At 40.8% G+C, this 24479-nt stretch overlaps 1 protein-coding gene across 4 annotated transcripts in view; it reads right to left on the bottom strand.

Moving 5' to 3' along the window:
• Positions 1 to 826: 826 nt before the first annotated feature.
• FLRT2 (fibronectin leucine rich transmembrane protein 2) overlaps positions 827 to 24479 on the bottom strand; it is a 96387-nt gene continuing 72734 nt past the window's right edge. For all 4 annotated transcript variants that reach the window (XM_008520792.2, XM_008520791.2, XM_008520793.2 and 1 more), the window contains exon 2: positions 827 to 7673. In XM_008520792.2, coding sequence (XP_008519014.1) covers positions 5318 to 7300 — 1983 coding nt within the window. In that variant the 5' untranslated portion in view covers positions 7301 to 7673 and the 3' untranslated portion in view covers positions 827 to 5317. The remainder of the gene's footprint in view (positions 7674 to 24479) is intronic.

Below are 24479 nucleotides of genomic sequence, written 5' to 3'. Positions count from 1 at the left end.
GAGTTTAATAAATTTTGAATGAATGGTATTCCTTGACTAAGGTTCTGGTCTCTATAGAATAAAGTTTGTAACTCTTGGCAAAAGTAGCCAAGAATATGCGGACATTATTTTACAGAAGACCTCCCAAATGTAATATGAATAGCCTGTTACCACTGTCTTCTATAGTTAATTTTCCAACAGAGATCCTGCAAATAATTAATATTGTTAAGTGAAGTGTCATGATTTTATTTCCTGATTCCATCTCTGTCAAACACATTATTAGTGAAATGGCCAAGAGGGGTTAGAGAAAGGAGTTTTGGAAAATCATGAGATTAATCCAGTCAAACTTAAACATCTCAATGGATATGTTTTCATCAGTGCTCACTGAAAGTGTGGGTGGATGAGCTATGAACAATTATGAAGTAGAAAAATACCATGAGAATTGACATTTAAAACCAATAGTGTATACTACGAAATAGGGAAAAAGACTATTCTGATTGGATAACTACATTGGTATTTACTATATCCTAAACAACATAGATTTCACAGATATAAAATAATATGCTCAATGTATGTGTGTATATTTAAAAGATACTCATAGCAACACACGATTTAGTCAGGAAACAGAAAAGAACATGAGGATTTTATATAAATTCCTCACACTAAAAGGGCCAAACGCCTTAAAAAACAGAAGTTGTCTTCAAGGTAGGAGAAGATGAAAAATTCTATTACCTCCTTCATTCCTGCCATCCTCCTGCATCCACAGGAAGCATTCTTCATTTCTCTTTGCCGTTAACAACACAATGAACTGTATCCCAATGAACTTACTCAGATAAACACAATGTGGTTTTCTTTTAAAATAAGCCTTTACTGAATATATCAACAAGGTACTGTATAGTGTAGAGTGAAGTTTGGCGTTAACAAAGTGTGCGACATGGTAGGTCTCAGAGGATGTGTGATGCCAAATCTTCCAGCCCCTTGTAGTCCCTTGTCAGCGAGAACACACTAAACATAAACCAGAAGCAAGTCAACACATGGTTCAAACAATAACAAATCATCAGGATTAACTTTCAGTGAGTAAAGACTGGTCCTATGAGGGACACACAGTGGCGACGCCTTCACTTGCCTATAAATCTTACATCCCGTGAATCCCTTTACAAATGCCCCAGTGTGTGTGTTTGTGTGTGTTCCGTGTGTGTGCACGCACGTGTGTGTTTTATAGTAGTTTAAAAATGTCTGTTGCAATGGCCTTGCTTTGTGCTCTTCTGCTGGATGTGCTGCTAGAAAAAGAAAAAACAAAAACTGTAGCAAAAGAATCTGATCTGTTCTAACAACGATATCATACATGTACAAAACTTTCTCCCCACAGACAGTGACAGGCATCCCCCATTGCCAGCAGTCGTCTTTCGACCCTGCTGAAGAAGTCAGAGCAGATTGTAAACTACAGCTTCCTACATTAGTATTTTGACTTAAAAAACAGAGTATCACTGAAGGTTTGACAAGACTAAAACTAGGAGGGGGTTTTTGTTTGTTTCGTGTATATGTCTCTTTCTCTTTCGGGCACTTTTTTCTATTTTTCTTTCTCATGAAGCTGGCAAGGTAAGTCATGAGCAAAACCATTACTCTCATGGTGTAAAGTAAAATTTAATGTCTCCTTGTTATAGGTTAGAGAAAAATGCTATAAACAAAGAAGTTAATGGAAAGTAACTACTTCACTGTCAAAAGTCGCAGTGGGCTCTGTGGCTGAGGTTTGCTGATCAAGTTCAGCATCTGCTCCCTGTGGACTGCAACAACGTTGCCTTGTGTCTGGAATGATGCTCTGCACACAACATGAAGAGCTTGTCCTCCTCAGCAGGGAGGGAAGTTTTGACTCCTGTGAAACAACGAAGACCACTGCGATCTGCACTAGCAGGAAATTGGGCAGTCATATTAGCTACTTCATTAATACTTTTTACAAGACTGGTCACATTACGCTTTTCTTTAACCTCAGGGAAAATATCCAATTGTATTTTCAACAAACATTCAGAAAATTAGAAATTGCATTATTTCTCACAGGGTAGTGTGTTTTCCACTTGTTACACAAGGAAAATAGGCAGGGAACATACTTTTTGTCTCGCCTGTGGTTGTCCCATGGCATGGGTCAGCTTTGAGGGAAGCTCACGGTCTCTCCCATGATCAAACAATTCTCCCCAAACAAGTAGGTATTAATGACAATCCTGGGTATGAATGACGGTCAATGATATCACTGTGATCAGGGCTGTGCCTTTTTCTTTTGAAATTCCCCCTGCACAGTGAGAGTCATCTAGCTCTCAAAGTGGTCATATACTATCTGAAATCATCTCATTTGGTCAGATGGCATCCAGTTCTTTATAAACCACTGAGATTGGCTTTGTTCATGGATGTGGCCTGTACCTTCAACTTTGACTCTCGATTAATCTCCTCAAAATATGTAGTAATAACAGCAAGAAAGGCCCAAACACAGAGCAGATATATGGACAAAACACATTCCTGTGACTGAAAATGCCAATCAAAGCAATCCACCACTGAGGGGTGTCCAGCAGTTTTTCTAAGACACATAAGACATTACAAATTCCATGATGTGCTTTCTATCCTGGTGTAAGCGAGAGCTCCAAGGGCACTATTACAAACGGGAGATTGATCTTAATTTTAGCAGTCTTTGTCATGTTGTGCACAAGATCAAAATAAAGCCTATAACTAGATTCTCTCTCTTCAGGAACACATTCTAGCAAAGGAACCATTTCAGATCATTCTAACCATTTCACATGACTAGATGTCCGTTGTACCACTTAAGCCCCAAATAATTCCATGAATCCCATAAGACATTGTCGAAATCTCTCCAACCTTGGTCTTCTTGGCCCAAAACAAAGAAGTTTCAGCAGCCAAACATCCCTCGTTGGGTTATACATACATACAAATAAATGAGAAAGATTATTTTGTGGATAAAAGGAAAAGAAACTCTCAAAAGTCAAAGTACCATCATTTGAACACATAGTTTTATCTACACAGCCAAGGGGAAGAGGAGAGTGGAAGGGAATTATCCAGTTAAATACACAAAACCCCATGTCCTTGTCCTGAATTTTACTGCTATACTGATCACCTTCACAGACTGTCTTGTCCCTTCACTGTGTGGATCCAGCTTTAAAAAAGCAACAGGCAAAACTTGCTAGCTAAGAGACTAACATGGAAACCAAAGTCGCTTTAGAATTAATTAAAATTAATTCGTAGTTAATTTCAGCTCGACTGACTGCACAGTTTTGACTCTTGTGTCTACAAGATTATAGCTTCAGTTATTCTGTAATTTCGCTTATTCTGAGGGACAAGGGAGATTAAAACATATAAGTTGGGGTATATTATTAAAGAAAATAAAGCTCTTACTATAAAGAAAAACTTGCATAGCATTTTATACCTAAACTTTTACAAAGAAGACACATCACAGTTCTATTTTGTTAAAAGTGAGAGAAATAGAAAGCAAAAATGATTGTGACATTAACTTCATGGGTCCAGAAAATAGTGGCCAGTGGTAAAGCAAATGTGCATAGAGTGAAATGCCTAAATTTGATTTTAAGATGAACGTTCCAAGAGTGTATATTTTAAATAATGTATGTGATCGATAGCCCTTCTACATCTAAGGGATAGAAAGGGGTAAATTATACATACTCTCTGAGGATGGACATTGCTCCAAAAACATCTAGAACTAAGCCGGGATATCCCTCTCTTCTCTGTGCCCTCTGCTCTATGCCCTGCTCTGCCAAGGTTAGGGGAACAACACTTCATTCTATGACTTGTCCATTTTTCATCTGTTATCCTGTTATTATAAGATTGATGATCCCTCCACGATTCCCAAAGAAGAGGAACATCCAAGATTGAAAAGGAATAAATGAAATTTCAAAAATGGAACAGGATCAAAGTCAGCCCAAGGTGGAAACTCAGTATTGCTTTAAAATAAACAAACAAACAATATATTTTGGCCAGCTTTGATGTGTCCTTACAGAATTATTAGCAGTGAAAATTAGTGTGCATTTTAAAGTGTTAAATGTTTATGGATATTTTGTGCAACCAAGACTGGCATCCATAATTTTCCTTCAAATTTTGAGCAGAGGGGGATAAAACAAACATAGCATAAACAGCTAATTATGAAAATATATGTGAGGTGATTGGAAGACAAGAATTTGCGAGGGGATAAAGGTATTAATTCAAGCTATTTCAACATGATACTAACAAAGTCCATTGATGCAGTATAGCAGAACCACGGATCACTTGCTTTTGTCTAAATGGTATCAATAATTTTTAAGTAACCAGTTTAGTATATTCCAAATATTGATCCCCTGTTGGTCTAAATATCATGTTGACATAGCTGCAGTGAATCTACCCAAATAATTCTCATTATCAAAAATAATTCCATTCAATATAATTCTTCCTGTTATTTTATTAGCCTCTTCTAAAAAAAGTATTCTAGAATATATCTCTGTTGAATGTGATTCAACCCGACATATAATTTGAATAGTAACACTTTTAAAGGGAGTTTCCTTGCTGGGACATCATAGCTGCCCCTGAAGATGACTGAAATAAGATTCAGGTCTCTAACTCTCTTATCACATAGGGTTTGGGAGGCACGAGGAGTGATTTTTAAGTTCCCAGTCAGAAAGCCAACCCTGGAGTTGCGAGGTCTTTTCAAATGTCATCTCATTTTATCCATTCTGCCAGGTTGGGTTAACTTGGCTCATGGGAACTCACTTCCTCGTGATGCTTTCTACATTTCTTCTTTTTGGTCAAACCATGGTAACTACCTCCTTTCTTATACTTTGGAATTTTTAACTCTTCTTCCAGACTAGAAAGTACAGAAATAGCATGAAGATATCTGGGTCCTTTCTTGTTTTACCCATATTCTTTATCCTCCCCTGATAAGTCCATTTTAACCTGCCCTTTCATCTGACCACCCACTCTAAGAAAGGAATTTATTCTGACAGCTTCAACAGCGAAGTGGTTAATGAGCATCATGAGGAAGAATCACTCATTCTTTTCCCTTGGCGTTGGGTTCTCATTGTACAACCCTGTACAGTACTTCAGCAACTATTTTTTTTTTAAGATTTAAAAAGCAAAGAGTTACAAAACTGTTTGTAATTAACTTGAAATAGAAAAGATAGCACTTTTTTTTAAATCCCATTATATAGTACACCGTATAAATTACAGAGTATTCAAATGCACAAATGCATCCGTGTAACATTTATCAAATGTAATTTGCGTGTCTTTATGTGCACACACGTGTGTGTTCTCAAGAGTTTTACTGTCCGCCTTTATAACGCTGGGCCTCTGGCTGTCACGTATGGCAGTGCTCCAGGTCTGGCACACTGCTGTTGCAGTATCGCATGTTGTTGGGGATATGGCAGTCTGTGTAACTAATGCCCCCATTTGGGGTGTAAATGGGCTGCAGTCTGAAATCTCCTTTAAGGAGCTGATCGTTATTTAAGGAGACGATCTGAAAGCTGGTTTCCGTCATCTCCAGGATGGAATTGTCCTTCTTGGTGCCTGCCTCGCAATAGTCATCTTTCCGCCGGCCTCGGTTGTATTTCCACTTCTGCGAGGTGTAGCGCCCCTTTTTGTGCATGTGCCAGCAAAAGACGCTGAGTAAGACCACCAGCACAAATATCACTGCGCCCCCAATCAGGCCAGCCAGCAGAAAAGGGGAGCCCATGCTGTGGGACGTCGTCTGCTCGTGGCTGGAAGCGGTGTTACTGCCATTGTTCACATAGGAGGCATGCGTGGTGGCCTCGGAACAGATGGTGTCTTCCACAGCTCGGTAGTTAAAAGCATCCAGTGGCACTAAACAAATCCGATAGGTGGATCTGGGCTCTAAGTTAACCAGGCTCAAATGTTGCTTCTCACCACTGACTATGCGTTCCTGAACAATGCCCCCTACTAGACTGTGGCCCATTTTCACCCACGTGAGTTTGTAGGCCATCACAGTAAAGAGAGAGAGCCAGCTGACTTGAATGGAAGTGTCATTCACAAAATGGATAGAGAGTTGGATCCGTTCAGAAATAGGTGGGGTCACTCTTTCTCTGCCATCCCAGTCGGGAATTGTGGGAAGTTTCGATGTAGTAGGAGTTAGAGGCGTATAGCTTCTGCTGGGGGTTGGGACAGAGAGTGTGGGAGGCTGAGTTGTGGGAGAAACTGTACTTGGGGCTGGGGTGAAGAGAGGCAGGCCAGGGGTCGTGGTGGGACACGCCAAGAGATTCATATTCAACTCCCTAACAGCCATCCCCCGGACTTGTTCAGGACCTTGGCACATGAAACCCCGCACATTGAGAGATGAAGGGATATATTTGAGCCATTCTGTGACCCACTTAATACTGCAGTCACAAAACCAAGGGTTATTCCGAGCAGTGAGCTGCTTCAGGTTGGAGAGGTTATCAAAGACCCCTTGAGTCAACATGCGCAGTTGGTTGTTGGATATATCCAGTCGCTCCAGCTTGCGGAGATTTGAGAAGGCTGTCAAAGGGATGTGGTTTATCTGGTTGTCCTGCAGATAGAGCCTGATCAGATGTGTACCTGGGAGATCAGGAGGTGGGTGGGAGAGTGAATTCCGTACGATTGAAAATTCCTTGAGCTTGGTGAGATGGCTGAAGGTGCCCTCAGCAATGCCCTTGTTGGTCAGTAGGTTCCCATCCACGATCAGACGCTCCAAGCTCGTGAGGTTCTGAAAGGCCATGTCTGATATGACAGCAATTCGATTCTCATCCACTCTCAGCTCTTGCAAGTCCACAGGAAGCCCAACAGGCACACTGCTCAGGTGATTCTTGGACAGAAACAACAATTTCAGACTAACAGCCTCCCGGAAGGCCCCATCTTCCACCCCCACTGTGGATATAGAATTGTCATCCAGATGTAGCTCTTCGAGCTTCAAGAGCTGGGCAAGAGCTGCCCGTGATATGGTCTGAATATTGTTTTCCTGCAAATGGAGGACTCTGACATTCTTGGGAAGATTCATGGGGAATTCATCCAGTTGGTTGCCGTAAAGGTAGACGGTGTGCACCGACTGTACGTTGTGCAGTTCTGCAGGAAATCCAGCATTATTAATTTGGTTGTTGTGGAGGTAGAGTACGGTTACGCCCTCCGGGATCCCAAGAGGCACTGAGGTCAAGCTTCGCTCATTACAGTAGACAAAGTTCCTGTCGCAGCGGCACACGCTAGGGCACGCCAGGATTTTTGACACTTGTGAGTAGAGCCCCAGGGAAATGAGAAGCCAAGATTTCAGGAAAAAAGCCCCATGGCTGGGCCACTGTGTAGTCTGTAGGCCCATTTCTGAAGTACAGAAATAAAATATAACGTGACGAGGAAAAGAAAAAGAAAAAAAAAACAGATAGTAAAACCAAAATGACTGGATGGGGTTCTGTCAAGTCCAGAACTCCAACTAGAAGAAAAGTCTCAAAGGCCCACGGTAAAAGAATCTTCCTGCGGTCTCTGGTCTTATCCGCCTGTGTTGCCCTCTTTGCTGTTGTCCTCCATGTGCGAAAAAATTTCAATAGGGAGAATTTTCACACGGGCAATGAGTGATGCCAAGTTATCAGCGGTCAACAGGGGCCCAACTGGGAAGGCAGACCTCCTTTCTTCTGTTGCAGGTCAGCTGAGTGTTGATCAGCCTACGAACTTCTTGATTAAGCTCAATCTGCAATCTGTTGTAGGAAAGTAGAGAGAGAAGAGTCAGTTAAAGATATTAATGGAAGATGTATTGATCTGACTGTACACCTTTCAAGAATAATGTGATTGGGGATAAACGACCAGAGTCAGTGTGTTGGCATTCAATGATATTCTAAGTAACAATAATTTAGTTGAAAAGTATTCAAGAGGTGAATGATTCAATTATCTTCAAAAAAAATCATACTGTTACCTCTCACTATCAATGATCACATTGTGAATTTTCCATCTCAATCAGTATCTTCCCTTAAATATCTATTTGCACAATAGGCACGCTGCTGAATCCGCTGAATTAAATAATGATGACCTACAAATCCAACTGGTCATTGTCTTGTTTCAAGATGAAATGAGTGACTGAGCAACTAATAAAATTTAAGGGAAAATGTGAAACTCTTTATAGTTATAAATAAACAAGTGCAAAACGAGGACTGACAAAGTCATTTAAAAAGAGGCATCCTTTTGATCTGACACTTTGACGACGCAGTATAAACCTAACGCACAGAAGCATGAGTGAAAGCAGAGACAGCACTTCTTCCTGCTTCCCCACTTCTTCCCTCCTCTCATCTTCGTCTTCCTCCAAAACGGCTTATACTCAAGTTACCAAGCAGAATGATCAAACTCCAGTCCATGACACATGTCCAGTTACCCCTCTTTTGGGACCGACAGGTACAGATGAGATACACCACTGTGATCCCATTGAGAGTTGCCAAGCTCATGGGTGGGAATAAATTGTTTTGCAGCAAAACCACCTTCCTCCCATTTGTGAGTGTTTTCCTGCTTTTAAAGAGGACTTTCAGCAAACTTTGAAACGATACAAGGCACAGTTGGAGAAATAAAGTCAATCCACAGAAAGTAATCATGCTTTCTTGCTCCAGAACATGTTCCATCTGTTTTTAGATTAGAGAGGTAAAGAAGTTAATTGAAAGGTGCCAGATTTGATTTCCCTACGAAATAAGCTAACATGACAGGACACAGCTAGCTATGAGTCTCTTAATTCTCACCAATACTCAGAGATCGAAACTTCTTATATCGAAAAGCACAGAGGAACTATTTGAACTTGTTCCTTTAGCTATCTTTAGAAACATAATTAGAAAAGAAAAAACACTGTAAGTGATATTTAAGTGTCAAGAATATTGTAAGTTTGCTCTACAATTTAAAAGATTGTAAACCATATAAAAAATGCCTTTGAAGACCAGAAATGGTAAAAATTCATTTTTTGTTGTTCATAACCTTTAAACATTTAAAAATGGGGGAGACAGGGAGTCTCTTTCTAGCCAAAAGCAGATGGATGTGATACTTTGTTAAAAATCAAACATTATTGAATTTGTTAAAACTTAGATGTTTTGCCACTGAACTGGAGCTATCCCCTTTAGCAAAAATCTCCCTACAAGCTTAAAGAATAATTTGTAATAGAACTAAGGGTAGTATAAGAAAAATGAGTTTAATGCCATCAGCTTGATGCCACCCTTAGCTCAGGTTTCACATTTTCAAACCATCTCAGTGCTCCCTAATAACTTGCTACTTAAGTGTGATCCTTGGTCCAGCAGCTTGAGCTTGACCTGGGAAGTTGTTAGAAACACAGAATCTGCATGTGAGTAAGAGCTTAGGGTAGGCACATTAAAGTCTGAGAAGCATTGCCCTATACACAGTATTATCTTATTTGATCACTCAAATGTTTTAATTTATTAAATGCAAAATAAACCCACAAGCATTTCAATTGACTCTTTTGAGAAGTGTAAAGGCATAAGGCATACTAAACACTTTCATCATCAGGAGATAGTCTCAAATTAGATCTTTGTTTGGTGAGGAAGATTGTCTCTGAGCTAACATCTGTGCCAATGTTCCTTTATTTTGTATGCGGGATGCCATCACAGCGTGGCTTGATGAGCTGTGTGTAGGTCTGTGCCCAGGATGGGAACCCGCAAACCCCGGGCGGCTGAAGTGGAGCATGCAAATGTAACCACTACACCATCGGGCTGGGCCCTCAAGTTACCTCTTATATGTAAATAACACCTTATAGGGGGAGCAGTGCAATGACTATATAAGTCACTTGGCCTCAAAGGACTCTTGCAAAATATTTGTCTGAATGACAACCACTAATGTCAAGTAGGAGCTAAAAGAGTTATTTGTAATCAGAGGAGCCCACTTTTAGACAGCATCTTTTATTTAAGAACAAAAAACTGTTTGGTGCCATTAGCATTTACTCTTCAAAAGAGGTAGGAAAGTGATGCTAAAAGAATAGAATCTAATATATTTTTGTGTATTCCACAGGAATCTTCCAAGTGTGATAGTAGCACACAATGAACAGAATTTTTTAAGGGAGAAAAACAGCTGTTTCAGGGTCTCTAAGTACGTGTCTATGTAAAAAGAATAGATGCTTAACTGTGTTGAGAAGCCAAGTTTTCAGGGCCTGAAAAACAACAAACCAATACTTGAGGATGACAGAGTTTACTTGGAAAGTTTACCAGCTAAAAGCCTCATCAAGGCAGTAATCATTGGGAGGTAAAGTACTCAGGGACAGACCTGGGGACCATCATGGTGTATTCACATGGGAAATTTTTCACTTGCATGACCTATGTCCTCTGAAGGAAGAGGAGAAAGTCCCACCAACCAGCTCTGTGCCCCAGGCCTTGCTCTCTTGCAGGTGTATTTTACTTATGAGTAGTTCTTTTATAATCATGTAAGGGGAGGATGTGGTCCCGAAGAAAACTCCTAGTAAGATTACGTGGGCCAAACTGTCACCATTTATCCACCTTCACAGGAGAAAAGTCCCATCTAGATCACCATGTGCTGATCCCCTATGACAAGGTCAATTTTGAATGAAAACAAACTTTCAGGGCTTTCTTTGAGCTTCTTGGGAATTCCACAAAATAACAGTGCATAGCAGATTTGTTCTAATCCTTGGATCAACAACAGCCTCCATATGATGTCAGCCAATATACTGGATCTTTGTTCAAATTAGTGCAAGTGTAAAATTACAAACACCAAGGCAATAATGATTTTTTCAAATTTAGGTAGGCTAAAATTTCCTCTATATTTTCAGCTGGAAGTCCTATGGAATACTGAAGGCAGAAATGATTTTAGACCTTCAGCTGGAGACGGTATTTATAAAGTAGTGTAATATAATGGTCAAAAGCAGAGGCCCTGAGTTCTCATCGCAACTCTGACACTCAGTAGCTGCAAGACTTTGGACAAATTACTTAACCTTTTAAGTCTTAGTCTCCTCACCTGAAAAATGAGGATAATAGCTTCTAATGCCCAGCACTGTTGAAGGGATTAAATAGCATAATATTTGTGAAAAGCTCATTTGGTGCCTGATACGTGGTGAGATCGTAATGAATATAAACTGTTATTCTCTGTGTATTTGTTATGATTAATGATATCCAAAGAGGTGAACTCCAATATGCAGAACAAAATAAAATCACCTTTGACCTGCCAAATTCTATGCACTTTCACCTACCCCAGGATTTCTCAAACTCAACACTACTGACATTTTGGGCCAAATAATTCTTTTATTGTGAGGCTGCCATGAGCGTCCAAAAATGTCATCAGACATTGCCATATATATGTCCCCGGGGGTGGCAAAATCCTCCCCAGTTGAGAACCCCTGTCAGCTGAGAACCTACACCATCTTACAAGTACCTTAGAAGGTTAGCATTATTCTTCTGATTTTATAGAGGAAATTGAAGATATATTTCCAGGAAACAGAACCTAAAAATGCGTCTTGAGCATGGACACCAACAAAGCGTGCAAATGCAATGTATTTTTCATTTATTTATTCAATCAATATTTCTTGGGCACTAGAATGAGGATACAGTCTTAGGCAGAGCTGGTGTGGTTTTGGTTTCATGAGGTTTAAAGGTTAGCGAAGGGGAGAATGAATAAGCAGAGAATGACCGAACTGGGTACTTGTAAAGAGCTCTAACCTTAGGGCATCAGGGAATTACAGTAGTGTGTAAAGAGTTCTAACCTAGTCCATGGAGTATCAGGAAAATGCTGCAGAGAAAGATTATCTATGCGACGATCTGAAGGATGAAAAGGTGAAAGCCAGGGAAGTGATTTGAGACTCTTTGGATCTGCACACAGATCCAAGCTGGTTGTGATGTGATCAAGACATGAAACCCAGCCCAGATGAGAGAAGGAACAAAACTTTGGCTGCACAGCACATCCCCCCAACTCTTTATCTGCTTCTCACTGAGGTAGTCCTGTTTCCAACAAATAATAAACAAATTCAAGTTTTGAATTCATTAGCCACTTGATTTATAAGTCCCTAAATGTTGAGAATAAAACATTTTGCTTTACAAGATGAATTTCAAATATTGAGAACATAGTTTTTCTTTCCTATTTGTTTGAATACTGCACTGAATAAGTTTCCCCTCCAGGAAACGAGAGATTATGAGGAATGGCTTAATGGAAGGTGCTAGGTAAAAACAGAAATTTTCATTTAAGGTAGAAAACAGTTTCCAAAGCCTGGGTGTAAATCAACATGCAGGAAATGCTTTTTGGAGACAGTAAGAACCTGGCCCTGCCAGTCTGTTACAGATGACAGTGACAGCAGCAGTTAGCCCTGGCTACTTCACTTTAATTTAACTCTTTTCATAGCAACTGGGACTCAAAGCACATAAATCATGTAAAAGCTTTCTGCAAACTGTTTCTCTCCTGGTGCTGCCTAAAAAGTTTTTTCTTTAAATTAATTCCAGGAGCCTGTATTCCAGGAGCGCTTAATAAACTCAGACTATAAAAATCACGGTACAGAAAATAGGAATTGTCAATAAGCCCTGCCTATTGCCTAATATAATGACACTAGGACAAACCTAATAAAATCTTAATGGTTTCGGCATTGGCTGGATTGTGACAAGACAGCACAGTGCATGAAGTGACACAAATGAGAAAGCCAACTTGAAGCAAGATTCTCCTAGAAGTTTCCCAAGGTACATGGGACTTAGAGCTTCTGGAGTTTGGCAGTTTGTGCTTAAAATCAGACATACACAGGTGCAGAATCCATAGGCCTAACTACACTACAAATGTCTTTGTTACAATCTGGAAACACTAAAGCAATTTATAGATCTTGTGCACATTTCCACATTCCTGAAGATAGGTTATAAATACTGTTCATACAACAATCAAGAGAGTTCTATAGTTAGCCGGCCAAGATGTGGGGATTAGCAGAGGAATTGGGGAAATATCTAACAATAGCTGCCCTCTAATTTGAAACCATTTTTCCATCTCATTCACTGAACCTCAACCAAGACTCTTGAAGTTTTTCATTAGACAAATATTTTTCTTTGCTAAAACAAAGAGAGAGAAAGAAGGGAAGAGGGAGAGAAGGAGGGAAGGAGGGATGGAACGAAAGGAAACACTTTATTTAAACAGTTGACAATTTCCTGGCTCCAGTCAGTCTAGAACTGAAAACATTAAAATTGGACCAAGAAAAAAAAAGCTATTCTCCTGGCAAGTATAAAATTCTCCAACACATTTGAAAAGTTGTTCTCACGTGGTTTCCAATGCAGTTGGTTCAAATAATAGGGGTAAGTTTAGAACAGCAACCAATGTTACAACCTCAAATGCATAAACTTTGAGGACACATTCATCACTGTCACACACTGCTCTCAACACACTAGGAGAACTTCCAGTGACCATCCCTTGGGTCCATTAAAATCTGTATCATCAGGACTGCAAAACTGGGCCTTCAGAGTGTTTAATAAATGCATTTGTGACTAGGTACCAATAGAGAATTTTATTGAGACAACACCAATAGGATTAAAGGAAAGAAAAATGTATATAATCCATAAAGGATGGACCGCCCTTAGAGTTGATGTCTAGATACTTTTCAATACATTTCAAAGGGAAGTAGTTCACTCATTCACACATTCATTCATTGGCTCAAACTGATACTGACCACGTCATGTTTCAGGCATAGAAAATAGCCAATTTCCTAGACTCGACTCTTTGGGAGAGATTTTTCCCATCATCTGATCCAGTGATTCTCCAGCCCCAAGGGTCATCAAAAACACTAGGGGACGGTGATGAAAAATGAAGGCTTCTGGGTCCCACCCCTGCAGATTCTGGATTGACAGGTCTTCAAAGAAGGCTGGGGCCTGTACATTTTGTCAACTTTCCCCAGGCAGGTCTGACGATCACCACTTTAGGGTTTGACTCCCCAGACACTCACTATCAGGAATTGCTTTCAGGGCAGGGAGACAATTGATCCTTCTCTCTTCTGCATCAAACCAACATGTGAGAGGTGGAGTGGTGGCGTGGCGGCATGGAAAGAGCAAAGGGTTTGGAGTCAGATAGTTTTGACCTCAGCTCAGCCACTCATTCCTAGCATGACAATGAGCACTTGACTGAACCTCTCTGACTTCTTTTTTCATCTCAAGAGATCTTAAGTCATGCTTATGAAGTTGTTGGGAAGACTAGATATAATGCATGTAAAGTAAGTAAGAATGCCAAGCAGGCACTCAGTAAACTGTGATTTAAGAGAGGTAGGGACAGTGTAATGAGCAAGAGCTGGGCTCTGGGGACAGTTGGCCTGAATGACTTTCTCAATGACCGGCTGTGCTCATTTAGGGACATGACTTTACCTCCCTGTGCCCCAGTGAACGCATATGTAAAATGGAGGAAATGATAGTATTAATCTCTCACGATTATTGAAGGGCTATAAATCACTTAGAATGTTATCTAACACCTGGGAAACATACACTAATCATGTGCTGGGCATTCCTATTATTAGCTTTAAAAAACAACAATAACAAAAAGCCTCCTGCTCCAGGGAGCTTTTGTCCCTAACATAGTAGAGAGTTGGTTTTTTTGAATCCATCAAATTTTACTTTCCTCTAACTTTCATGCACTATTTTGATCATAGTTATTTTCTTTGGAGATAACAGATATACACCATCCCATCCCATCCATCAACCCTGCAAATAGGTGGAGACATTTACTGGGTCTCTGAGATCTTCTCCTTTCCTGTGTAAATGTCTCATTTCTTTCTTTTGCTCCTGACTCTTAGCAAGGCTGATGCCTTCATTGCGAATGTCTTTCTTGATATGTGTTGCACAGAATGGAAAACAAGACTCACACTGTGGTCTGACCAGCACCAACTACAGTCCAGCAAATAATTGAGGAATGCCCACTCCCTGCCAGGCATAGAGACAGTTACTAGAAAGATAACTACGGTACAGCCCCTGGTGTGGAGTAGGGGTTCATGTCAGTCAAATAACTGTTTGCATAAAGCTATTTACATTACGAAAAGTATTTTAATGTTTCATTTCATTTAATCCCACAACCACCCATAGGAAATATGTATATCAACCTCATATGAAGTCCACAGAGATGAAGTAATTTGCTTGAAGCCATATAGATGGTATGGAGAGACGATGGTATTGTAAATTTTCCATAAGAAAAGTTGGCTTCGTGTATGGTCTTATGAACGGTATTACTTATAATGGTACTAAAACCAACACCTACTTGCCTGCAAAAGTCAATGCCCCTCCCACTGCTTAAATTTACAAAACTAGCAATAGCCTGGCATTTGAAGTGGGTAACACTTTGAGGTTGGACCAGCATAGGAGTAAAAGGTAATTAGCCAGGGAACCCATTATCTGCTCTCTCCACATCACTGCAGGGCTCAACTGGAGTGGGAAACCAAGTGGCTGCCCAGCTGATGCGGACCATCAAGATGCCAAGGGTTGGAGGTGTCCAAAGACTTGATGGCTACTTACAGGATGGTAGCAAGACAGACAACAAAGTCTCCATGCCTACTTCATTGTCAAAGAGTCCCGTGTTGGCTGCCACCACATCCTGCAGCTTGGGAAGGTCTGTATGTGGAACCATGTGGGAAAAGCTGTTGAAGGAGAAACTAATCACCAAGTGCCCAACCTTATGTACACCTTATGTACACTAATCACTTGGGATGAGATATCATAAGTATCATGAGTTCCTTGAATTCCAAGTGACAAAAAAAAAAATCTGTACACAGTGGTATCAGTAATCCACCAAACAGAAAATTTATGGAAAATCTTGTTATATCTGCTTTTTTCTCTACAAGAGACTGTGTCTAGGCAATAAGTGCACTTAACTCCAGAGAGTCTGAAAGGTTTCTTCTTCCATCTTCCACCCTCCAATTTAAATACGCAGTGCTCATTCTGAATGTGTGGGTCCCTTTCCATGCTTTCTCTAATCTCTCATGCACCTGAGTGTAATCTGCCAGCATTTACCTGGAAGTGGGGAGGAGAGTAAGTCACCCTTCCTTGCTCTTCCTTCTCTCTCTTTCCTTTTTGAAAGGCAAGCCGTGCTGACAGAACAAGACATTTGAGCTCATTGTGTATACTGTTCTTGATAATTCGAAAGAAGGAATAAGCAAATGACTATGCTCACACAATTCATCCTTAGGCCTACAGGTTTCCACCTTGAGTTCAGATGCAGCTAAATGTCCACATACCTATGGAGTGTTAGCCACTGCTGGTGTTATGAAACACTCACAGAGCTGTGAAGAACAAGTCATTATTATTCCTCATTAACAGTGACAAAACAAGCTTGAAGAAATTTGCGACTTACTCAAGTTCAAATAGTAGCAAATTGTAGAAATAAAATTGCAATTCAGTTTTGTCAGTTAAAAAAATCAGTGCTTTCCCGCTGCACATCTCTCTCCTTATCAGTTTAGGGTTTATAACCTATCATTTCAAAAATTATTCTGCCAACACCCAAGATTCTTTGGCCCTCTGTTTTTTCATTGCACTGATTAACCAAACGTCTCCACCAATCACAGGCCCAGTCTCCCCTGTGCCTCTTGGGTTTCAGATTCCCATCATAGAAAGTAACCTAACAGCACAGACTAGGTCTACCTTAAATAAGAAGCCACCAAGCTAAAGTGAGACCTCACCCATCGAGCAATCCTACTATACTTCTCTGGAAAACTCCATCTCCCATTCTCCTCAAAGAGGGCACCAATCTTCCATCTCCTTGGACCTCCAAACTTCTCTCCTCACTCAGTAGACAACCTGGCTTTTATCTGGAGATAAGCAGAAGACAGCAGACAGGATCTCCAACATCTTTCTGTTGCCAAACACATGAGTCTACCTGCATCTGTGCTCACTTTATTTCATTAAATGTTCATCACATTATCTCTTCCTTGGAGCTCTTGCCGCATATGCCTCTCCAGAACATAACTCTCTACCTCCTCCTTCCCTGTGGACACAACATCTCTCTCTCAAACTGCATCCACTTTTATTTATTTTTTTCTTTTTATTTCTTTTTTTTTTTGGAGGAAGATTAGCTCTGAGCTGACATCTACTGCCAATCCTCCTCTTTTTGCTGAGGAAGATTGGCTCTGAGCTAACATTCATGCCCATCTTTCTCTATTTTATATGTGGGATGCCTGCCACAGCGTGGCTGGATGAGCAGTGCTAAGTCCGTGCCCAGGATCCGAACGCACAAAACCCAGGCTGCCAAAGCGGAGCACGTGAGCCTAACTGCTAGGCCACCAGGCCGGCCCCTGGATCCACTTTTAAACATTCTTTGATATGCCCCCCCAAAAAAATCTCCTTGACCCCAAATCGCCATTCCAGCTATTCCCACATTTCTCTCCGAACTTTTAGCCAAGTTCCTAGAAAGAATAGTCCATCATCAATATCTCTGTGTTCTCATCTCCCATCCCTCTCACACCATCATACTTCACACTGGTTCCTGCTCCTACTTGCACACAAGCATCTCACTGATGTAAAAAATCAGCCCCAGGTTGGTAAATCCAAAGGGCTTTTGCCTGTCTTCCTCCTGCTTGTTCTCACAGCATCATTTAGACTTGCTGTACATGCCCTTCTTGAAACATTCTCATCCTTGGTTGCTATGACATCACAGTCTGTTGCTTTTCTTCCTATTCACCCTGCTATTTCCTATTTTGCAGGCTCTCCCTCTTCAATGTAGCCATTTGGTGTGAGTCCAGCAAGCTTGGGTCCAGGCACTCTTCTTCTTTTCCCTCTGTAGGAAGTGGCACTCATGCCTTAAGCTTAAATTATCATCTATATGCAAATGAATCATAACTTTAAATCTCCATCCTCCACTGTGCCCTCAGTTCCTTACCTGTACAACCAAATGCCCACTTGACTCGTTCACTTCAGTCTTTCAAGAGCACTTCCAACTTACCATTTACAGTTTCAGATACTTTTTGAAGAACTTTAGATGTGTGGACTCATAGTAAAGCAATGCATTTTATACTGTTGCTACCCTCTTAGAGGAAATGAGTGCTCCAAGTTAAGTAGCTTCTCTAAGACCAATCAGTGGATAAGTGACGGGGATGGGATTTGAGATCAGGCATGGGCTGCACAGCCTGGCTCCTAACCCATGTCCTTCCTCCCTGTAAGCTCCATGCAGCCAGAGACTGAGCTGCTTTTGCTCACTATTATTTCCCCAGAGCCTAGAGCAGCACGTGGCAGGCATTCAAGAAGTGTTTGTAGAATAAATGAACGCATCAAAGAATGACCTTCAGATGATGACTTTGTTGGAAGAGGCAGTCTGTAAAACCCTTCAACATCGTCCATCTGAGGTCCCACAAGGAATCTCCGAGATAATATTTCAGAACAGGCTTCTGGAGTTTTAAGCTACCCTAACTTATCCAAAAAGATTGAGAGAGAGAAAGATTAATGAATAGTCCCCGAACACAAGGAAGCTAGATGACTTTAGAAAAAGGCATCTAACATGCAGACAGAAAATAATTGCAATCACTACAGCACTATACTTGTTTTACAAAATGACATCAAATTCTCCGCTCTTATTGACGGATGGTACTACGGCAATGGGGTCAGTCTGAGCCATTATTACAAACTTGGCTTGATTAAAGGCATTTCTGATCACACTAGAAATCTAACACTCCCATATTATGATGGTTATGACCTGAATTCAGGTAAGTCTTTATCGGCTACCACAAAAATATGTACTTCTGTTCATATAATACCAACAGCTTATAAATATTTACATATATTCAGTGTGACAGTTCAACTGCACTTGAATTGCACACAACTTTACCATTCCACAGAGTTAGAATCAGTACAAAATAGGCCAGTATCCTTGAGAGCAATAAAAAAGCTTACGAAAAAAATAAACTGAGTCCAAAAATACAAATATGGCCTATTTTCCCACCAAAATATTGCACCACATATGTAATATACATAATGAAACAGAAAATCTTATGTCTCCTTTGCAAGGAGAACACAGATTTCAGTCAGCGATATTGATTAGGTGCATGAAATGAAATTACATAGTGTGAATTTCCAGGTGAGTTATCTGGTTTTGAGTCTAAAAAATGAAAAATTCACTGCTTAAGCCTATTTTGGTATCACAGGGATGGCTCTGAATGTAAATGGTATAAAATTTCCTCACTGAATAAATAGGTTTTACAATGCGCTTCTCATCTTCAGAACACCTGTCATGCTGAAGTGTCAGGCTATGTTCAGGGGACTATTTCTGGATTTGGGGGATCAGAGGGGACAAGAAACAGAAGAAAAATGATTATTTTTTATCCTTGATCTTCTCCTTCTCTCAAGGACATTTTTTCCCTGGGGAACATGACCTGATGTGGGTTAAGATAAAATCAAGTGATTTCCAAGACATAAAATAAAACCCCAGATGAGCATCGCATCCAGTGCAGCTACACAGTGTACAGAAGGATTAATTCAAAAGAAATGGTAAAAAACATACAGCATATTTTAAACCTGCCTTTAAAAAAATCCATACTGGCAGCCTTTCTCATTTGAATGAATTTCAAGGTATGTCTCCCAAACACAGAGGACTTTAAACATATGAGCAGATCCTTTTATAGGTTTCTACACAGTGAGAGCACTGCTTCGTTTATGGACACTGCAGGTTTCAAATTTTACCCCAAATGCAAAAACTTTGTATTTTCTTAAGTATATGCTGCCGATCAATTTCAACCATTTAATTCTTTGTTTAAAAAAAAGAGCTCCCACTAAAAATTTTTTAAAAAGTCAGGAGAACATAATAACTTCTTTTCTTTTCCTTTTTTTTTTTCTACGGATAGCAAGCTACAGATAGTCCATGCCACCCGGGCCCACATGCACATAGCTGCCACCAGAGGGAGGCAACCCAGCTGAGAGATGGTCCCAGTAAAACACACACACACATGCACACACATGTCATAGGAGAAGACACTTTTGACTGATTTTTCATCTTTGTCTTAGCTACATGAAAGTTTTCTGGAAAAGAGTTCCAATCTTCATTTGCAAATAAAATAAAAAACTCAAGCTTTTATTATTAGAAATATTATTTATTATTAGTTTATTACTACATTCATATTAAAATTATATATAATATTTAATTATAATTACATTATAATTATTATATTATTTAGTATTTTTATTATAATAAGAATATTATTTGAGAGCAATGTGAAGTCTGGGATAATAAGGCAAATTTAAAATATTGAGATTGATGAAGAGAGCATCACATGTTTGAAATCAGATCAGATTACTCATTCCTTCCTTAGCTACACTCTTATGCATGACTGACATACAGGCCCCTAGTCCTTGGGAGTATCGTGGTGGGTCTAACAAAGTTTATCTTCTAAAGCATTATATCTAAATGGCAGGTCTGCTCTCAGACAAAACACTCAAGAAAAAATAAAGTGGCTTTTAGAGACCCTAGATGACTCAAGAAACAGGTCAAGGAAAAAAGGAAGTGAGTGGGCAGCCACTTAATGTGATGCGGTTTCCCAATGGGCATCTGTTTCCTCAAAAACCTTTCCTCACCAGTTACTTGATGCTTAAAATTGTCTAATTATAAATCAATTCCTTTGGATTAGAAGGCTACCCTCTCTAGAAATCCAAATATTCTTGGCAGACATTCTAAATCAAGTGAAATGTGTCAGATCTTTTCCTAAAGCTAGCATTTCTCAGTCATTCATTCATCAAACAGTTGTTGAGCAGCTACTGTGTGCCTGACACAGTGTGAGGCCCTTGTGATGTGACGGTGAACAAGATGGATAAAGTCCTTACAGTCAGGAAGGTGATATGTGTAGAAAGCAAGACAGAAAAAAGTACATCAAATAAAAACTACAAAGTTGAGGCTAGAAATGATAAAATTGTGAGCCACGTCAGGAAGGACACAAAGAAGTGTGATAGAGAATAGTGGGAGGCTGTGGGTGTGGGTCTAGATATGGCAGATGTGGATGGCATCTTAGAGAATGGGATTCCCAAAGAATGAGGAGTTGTCACAGATGGGGGATGCAGGATGACGGAGGGCAGTGCATGGGAGGAGAGAGGCCAACACTATAGTCAGGCCTAGGTGAAAACAAGTACAGAGGTATAGGAAGGAAGAGCCTGCCCTTTTCCAGCAACCAGGGATGTTTTGTGAGGAACGGGGGAGTAGAGGCCATGGGTTCTGATGGGCCTGGACACGCAAGGCCTGCTGGCTTTAGCAAGCCATTTGGATTTTATTCGAAGGGCAACAGAAAGCCTGCAATTAAATGGACTAGAGCAGGAGGGTCTGGTGAGAGAAAGTAAAGATCAAAAGAGATGAACTGAATCTGTACAGCAAAGAACTGAAAAAAGTTTTCGGGGGAAGGGAAGTCACAATGAAGTAGAACAGGAAATTTTATCCAGAAAAGGAGGCTTGGGGAGGAAAAGCAAGCTCCAAACTTCTGTCAGAATTTTCTCTTCAAACGTCCTGTTTCAGAGAGAGAGCCGCTCAAATACCCCTCTACATTTTTTTCAGTTGTCTCAAATTCTCTCTGGAAATAGATGATGTACAAATAATAATAAATAAAGGAAATACAGCTTTGACTAAACAAGAACGTTGCCAGCAAAGCGAGGTACCCACGCTGGCTAAAGATAGGCATGTAATTAATTAGAATGGTCTCGCCCCTTCTATTGTGAGCACTAGAACCTGCCACCCTGCTTAGCATAATGTCCCTTCCGCTGGGAAAGGCACAGACCACCCACTGTTCCCTAGCAAGCAAACTGGCTCCTACCTATAAATTATTCTGTGTGGTGAAGAAAATCATTGACTTTTTTTTTTCTGAAGCTATAAGCACAGCTTGGCAAACAACCATAGATAATTTGAAAAAGTGGCTTTTAGTGACCCTAGTGACAAAAAGGTTGCTAGTACAGTCCAGGGTTTGACAGGGCTGCATCATTCATAGGAGGCTGTGCTGTCTCACCTGAGCACAGGGGCGGGGGCTGCTGCCCCAGCTCACTGCAGGTAAAGGTGAGTCTCTCTCTGCTTCTATCTTAAATCTGCTCACATGTTTCTAGACCCAGTCTCCTCACAAAGCATGAACTGGTCTTTTAGGGGACACATGGGTGGTATTTAGGGGCAGGACTTAATGAAATGAATGCCCAGGTAAAATAGCCAACTCCATTGGCTAACTTTGGATGTAGCTAAGCTCTGACTCTGTATTTTCCAGAATTTGATGTCCTCCTGACTTTCTCGCTCACTCTTTGAGGAATTCAGAGTATGAGAATAATCGGAAAGCTAGCGAGAGTTCCTGAAACAGCTGGAACTGACCACAGTATCATCTGCAGATCCTAGACCCACACCCTCCCATCAGGGCAAGGCGTGCACAGGGCCATGGGGCATGATGGTCTGAACCGTTATGGCCCCTTCCAGGCTATGCTGTAAGTAGCCAGGTTCCAGAATTCCCTGCCCCCAACATTCTCCCTGGGCCTGGGGGGCTTCTCTGCCGGGTCTGTCTTCCCAAGGTTATGATCTTCTGGGCCTATTCATCTGGGAGGAGGCGCATGCAGAGCTGGTGTGTGTGTTCAAGGATCCTTGGGCCTCATGATGGGACCTCCGTGGGAAGAGAAGAGGCTTGAGACAGTTCTCTGTGTAATGGCATTTTCCATGTAGAACATGAGGGAGTTTGAAAATTCTGAAGTCAAACCTGCCTGGTCTCCCAGGACATTCCAAAAGGCAGACCCGTCAGAGTAGGAGAACTGTACACACTTTATAAATAATTTGTTAATCAGATTTATAACTTTTGAAAATTTAGATCTACAGGGGCCTTTCTCTTACCCTTGTCCAGGACCCTGCAAATGTTTGGTGCAGGCCTGCTTATGGCAGTGGCTCTCCTCATGATGAGGGGACCTGCCATCAGCGAGAGAACAATTGCACATAGTTATTGAATAGAAAGAAAAATTATCATGGATTTTTATCTCCTAAGCATATCTTCAGGGTGAAAGAAACATGAAAACTTTAAGAAGCTTATTAATAACTCACAAGCATTGCTAGAACTGCTAATTCAACAAACTTAGGAAAAATATAAATAAAAACCCATTCATTCATTCATTACTGAATGCCCACTACATGACAGGTAGTGGATTGTTATGGATTGAATTGCGTCCCTCAAAACTCTCATGTTGGAGTCTTAACGTCCAGTACATCAGAACGTGCCCATATGTGGAGACAGGGTCTTTAAAGAAGTAATTAAGTTAAAATGAGGTCATCAGGGTGGGCCCTAATCCAATGTGACTCGTGTCCTTATAAGAAGAGGCGATTAGGACACAGGCACACACAGAGGGAAGAGCATGTGAGGACACGGGGAGAAAACAGCCACCTACAAGCCAAGAAGAGAGACTTCAGAACCCTGCAGACATATTCATTTCAAACTTCCAGCCTCCAGAATGGTGAGAAAATAAATTTGTGTTGTTTAAGCCACCAAGTATATGGCACTTTGTTATGGCAGCCCAAGAAAACTAATACAGAGATACATTCACTTCAATAGTTCATAATACAGTGGAAAAGAAAGATATGCCACAACTAATCGTAAGATAAGGCGATTAAGCACAGCTCACTTATAGCCGACTCTCATAGCAGGACTGCAGAGCAGACATGCTTGTAAACCGAGGGAAAGTCTTCCTGCTAGATGTCCACTTTGAACTTAATTTCAGCTTCCAGGCCTCCTGACAAGGATTTCTCATTCTTGCAGCTGAAAACTTTCTTTTCCCAGATGCTATCCTCATATCCCCAGCCATTCCAAGAATCCACCCACCTCCTACTTTTCAGGCCAGTGAATAATGACTTCATATCTTCAATGACAATCCATTAACAAAAAATGAAAACTGCTAAGCGGTTATTAAGAAAAGTAATATCGCCTAACTAATTGCCTTCTCAGACTCTAAAAATCATTCATGTGCTTCAATCGTCCACTGAGTCCTCTGCAACGACAGCTCCCAAACCTAAGTGTCTATCTCAAGAGGCAAACGTCTATGGGAGAAGGGAGCATGACTCCTGGGTCAAAACTTGCTCAGTCTCATCTGAGGAAGAGTCAGCCCCACTTAACACAGTGCTCTGATGCCTTGGCTTGGGGGAGAACTCAGTCATCTGAAGTACAATAGGTCATGCATTCTCGATGAGGGCAAAATCATCCTCAAGGGGGTAAAAACTGGTTTTGGGGAAAAGAGAAGAAAAGCTTAGATATTATGATAGTTTATGGCCCTCCAAGTGATCAAAGCACATAAACAGATACACAGTATATCTGAAGTATTAAAATGTCACGAGCAGGGCTGGCCCCGTGTCTGAGTGGTTAAGTTCCCGCGCTCCGCTGCAGGCGGCCCAGGGTTTTGTTGGTTTGAATCCTGGGCGCGGACATGGCACTGCTCATCAAACCACGCTGGGCCAGCATCCCACATGCCACAACTAGAAGGACCCACAACTAAGAATATACAACTATGTACTGGGGGGCTTTGGGGAGAAAAAAGGAAAAAATAAAAAAATCTAAAAAAAAAAAAAAATGTCACGAGCAAAGGAGATCTTTAGGAAAAAAAATAATATCTAAG

Source organism: Equus przewalskii, chromosome 25 (assembly GCF_037783145.1).
Source record: "Equus przewalskii isolate Varuska chromosome 25, EquPr2, whole genome shotgun sequence".
Lineage (NCBI taxonomy): Eukaryota > Metazoa > Chordata > Mammalia > Perissodactyla > Equidae > Equus > Equus przewalskii.
The sequence above is the reverse complement of the archived record's forward strand: the minus strand, read 5'-3'. Positions and strand labels throughout refer to the sequence as shown.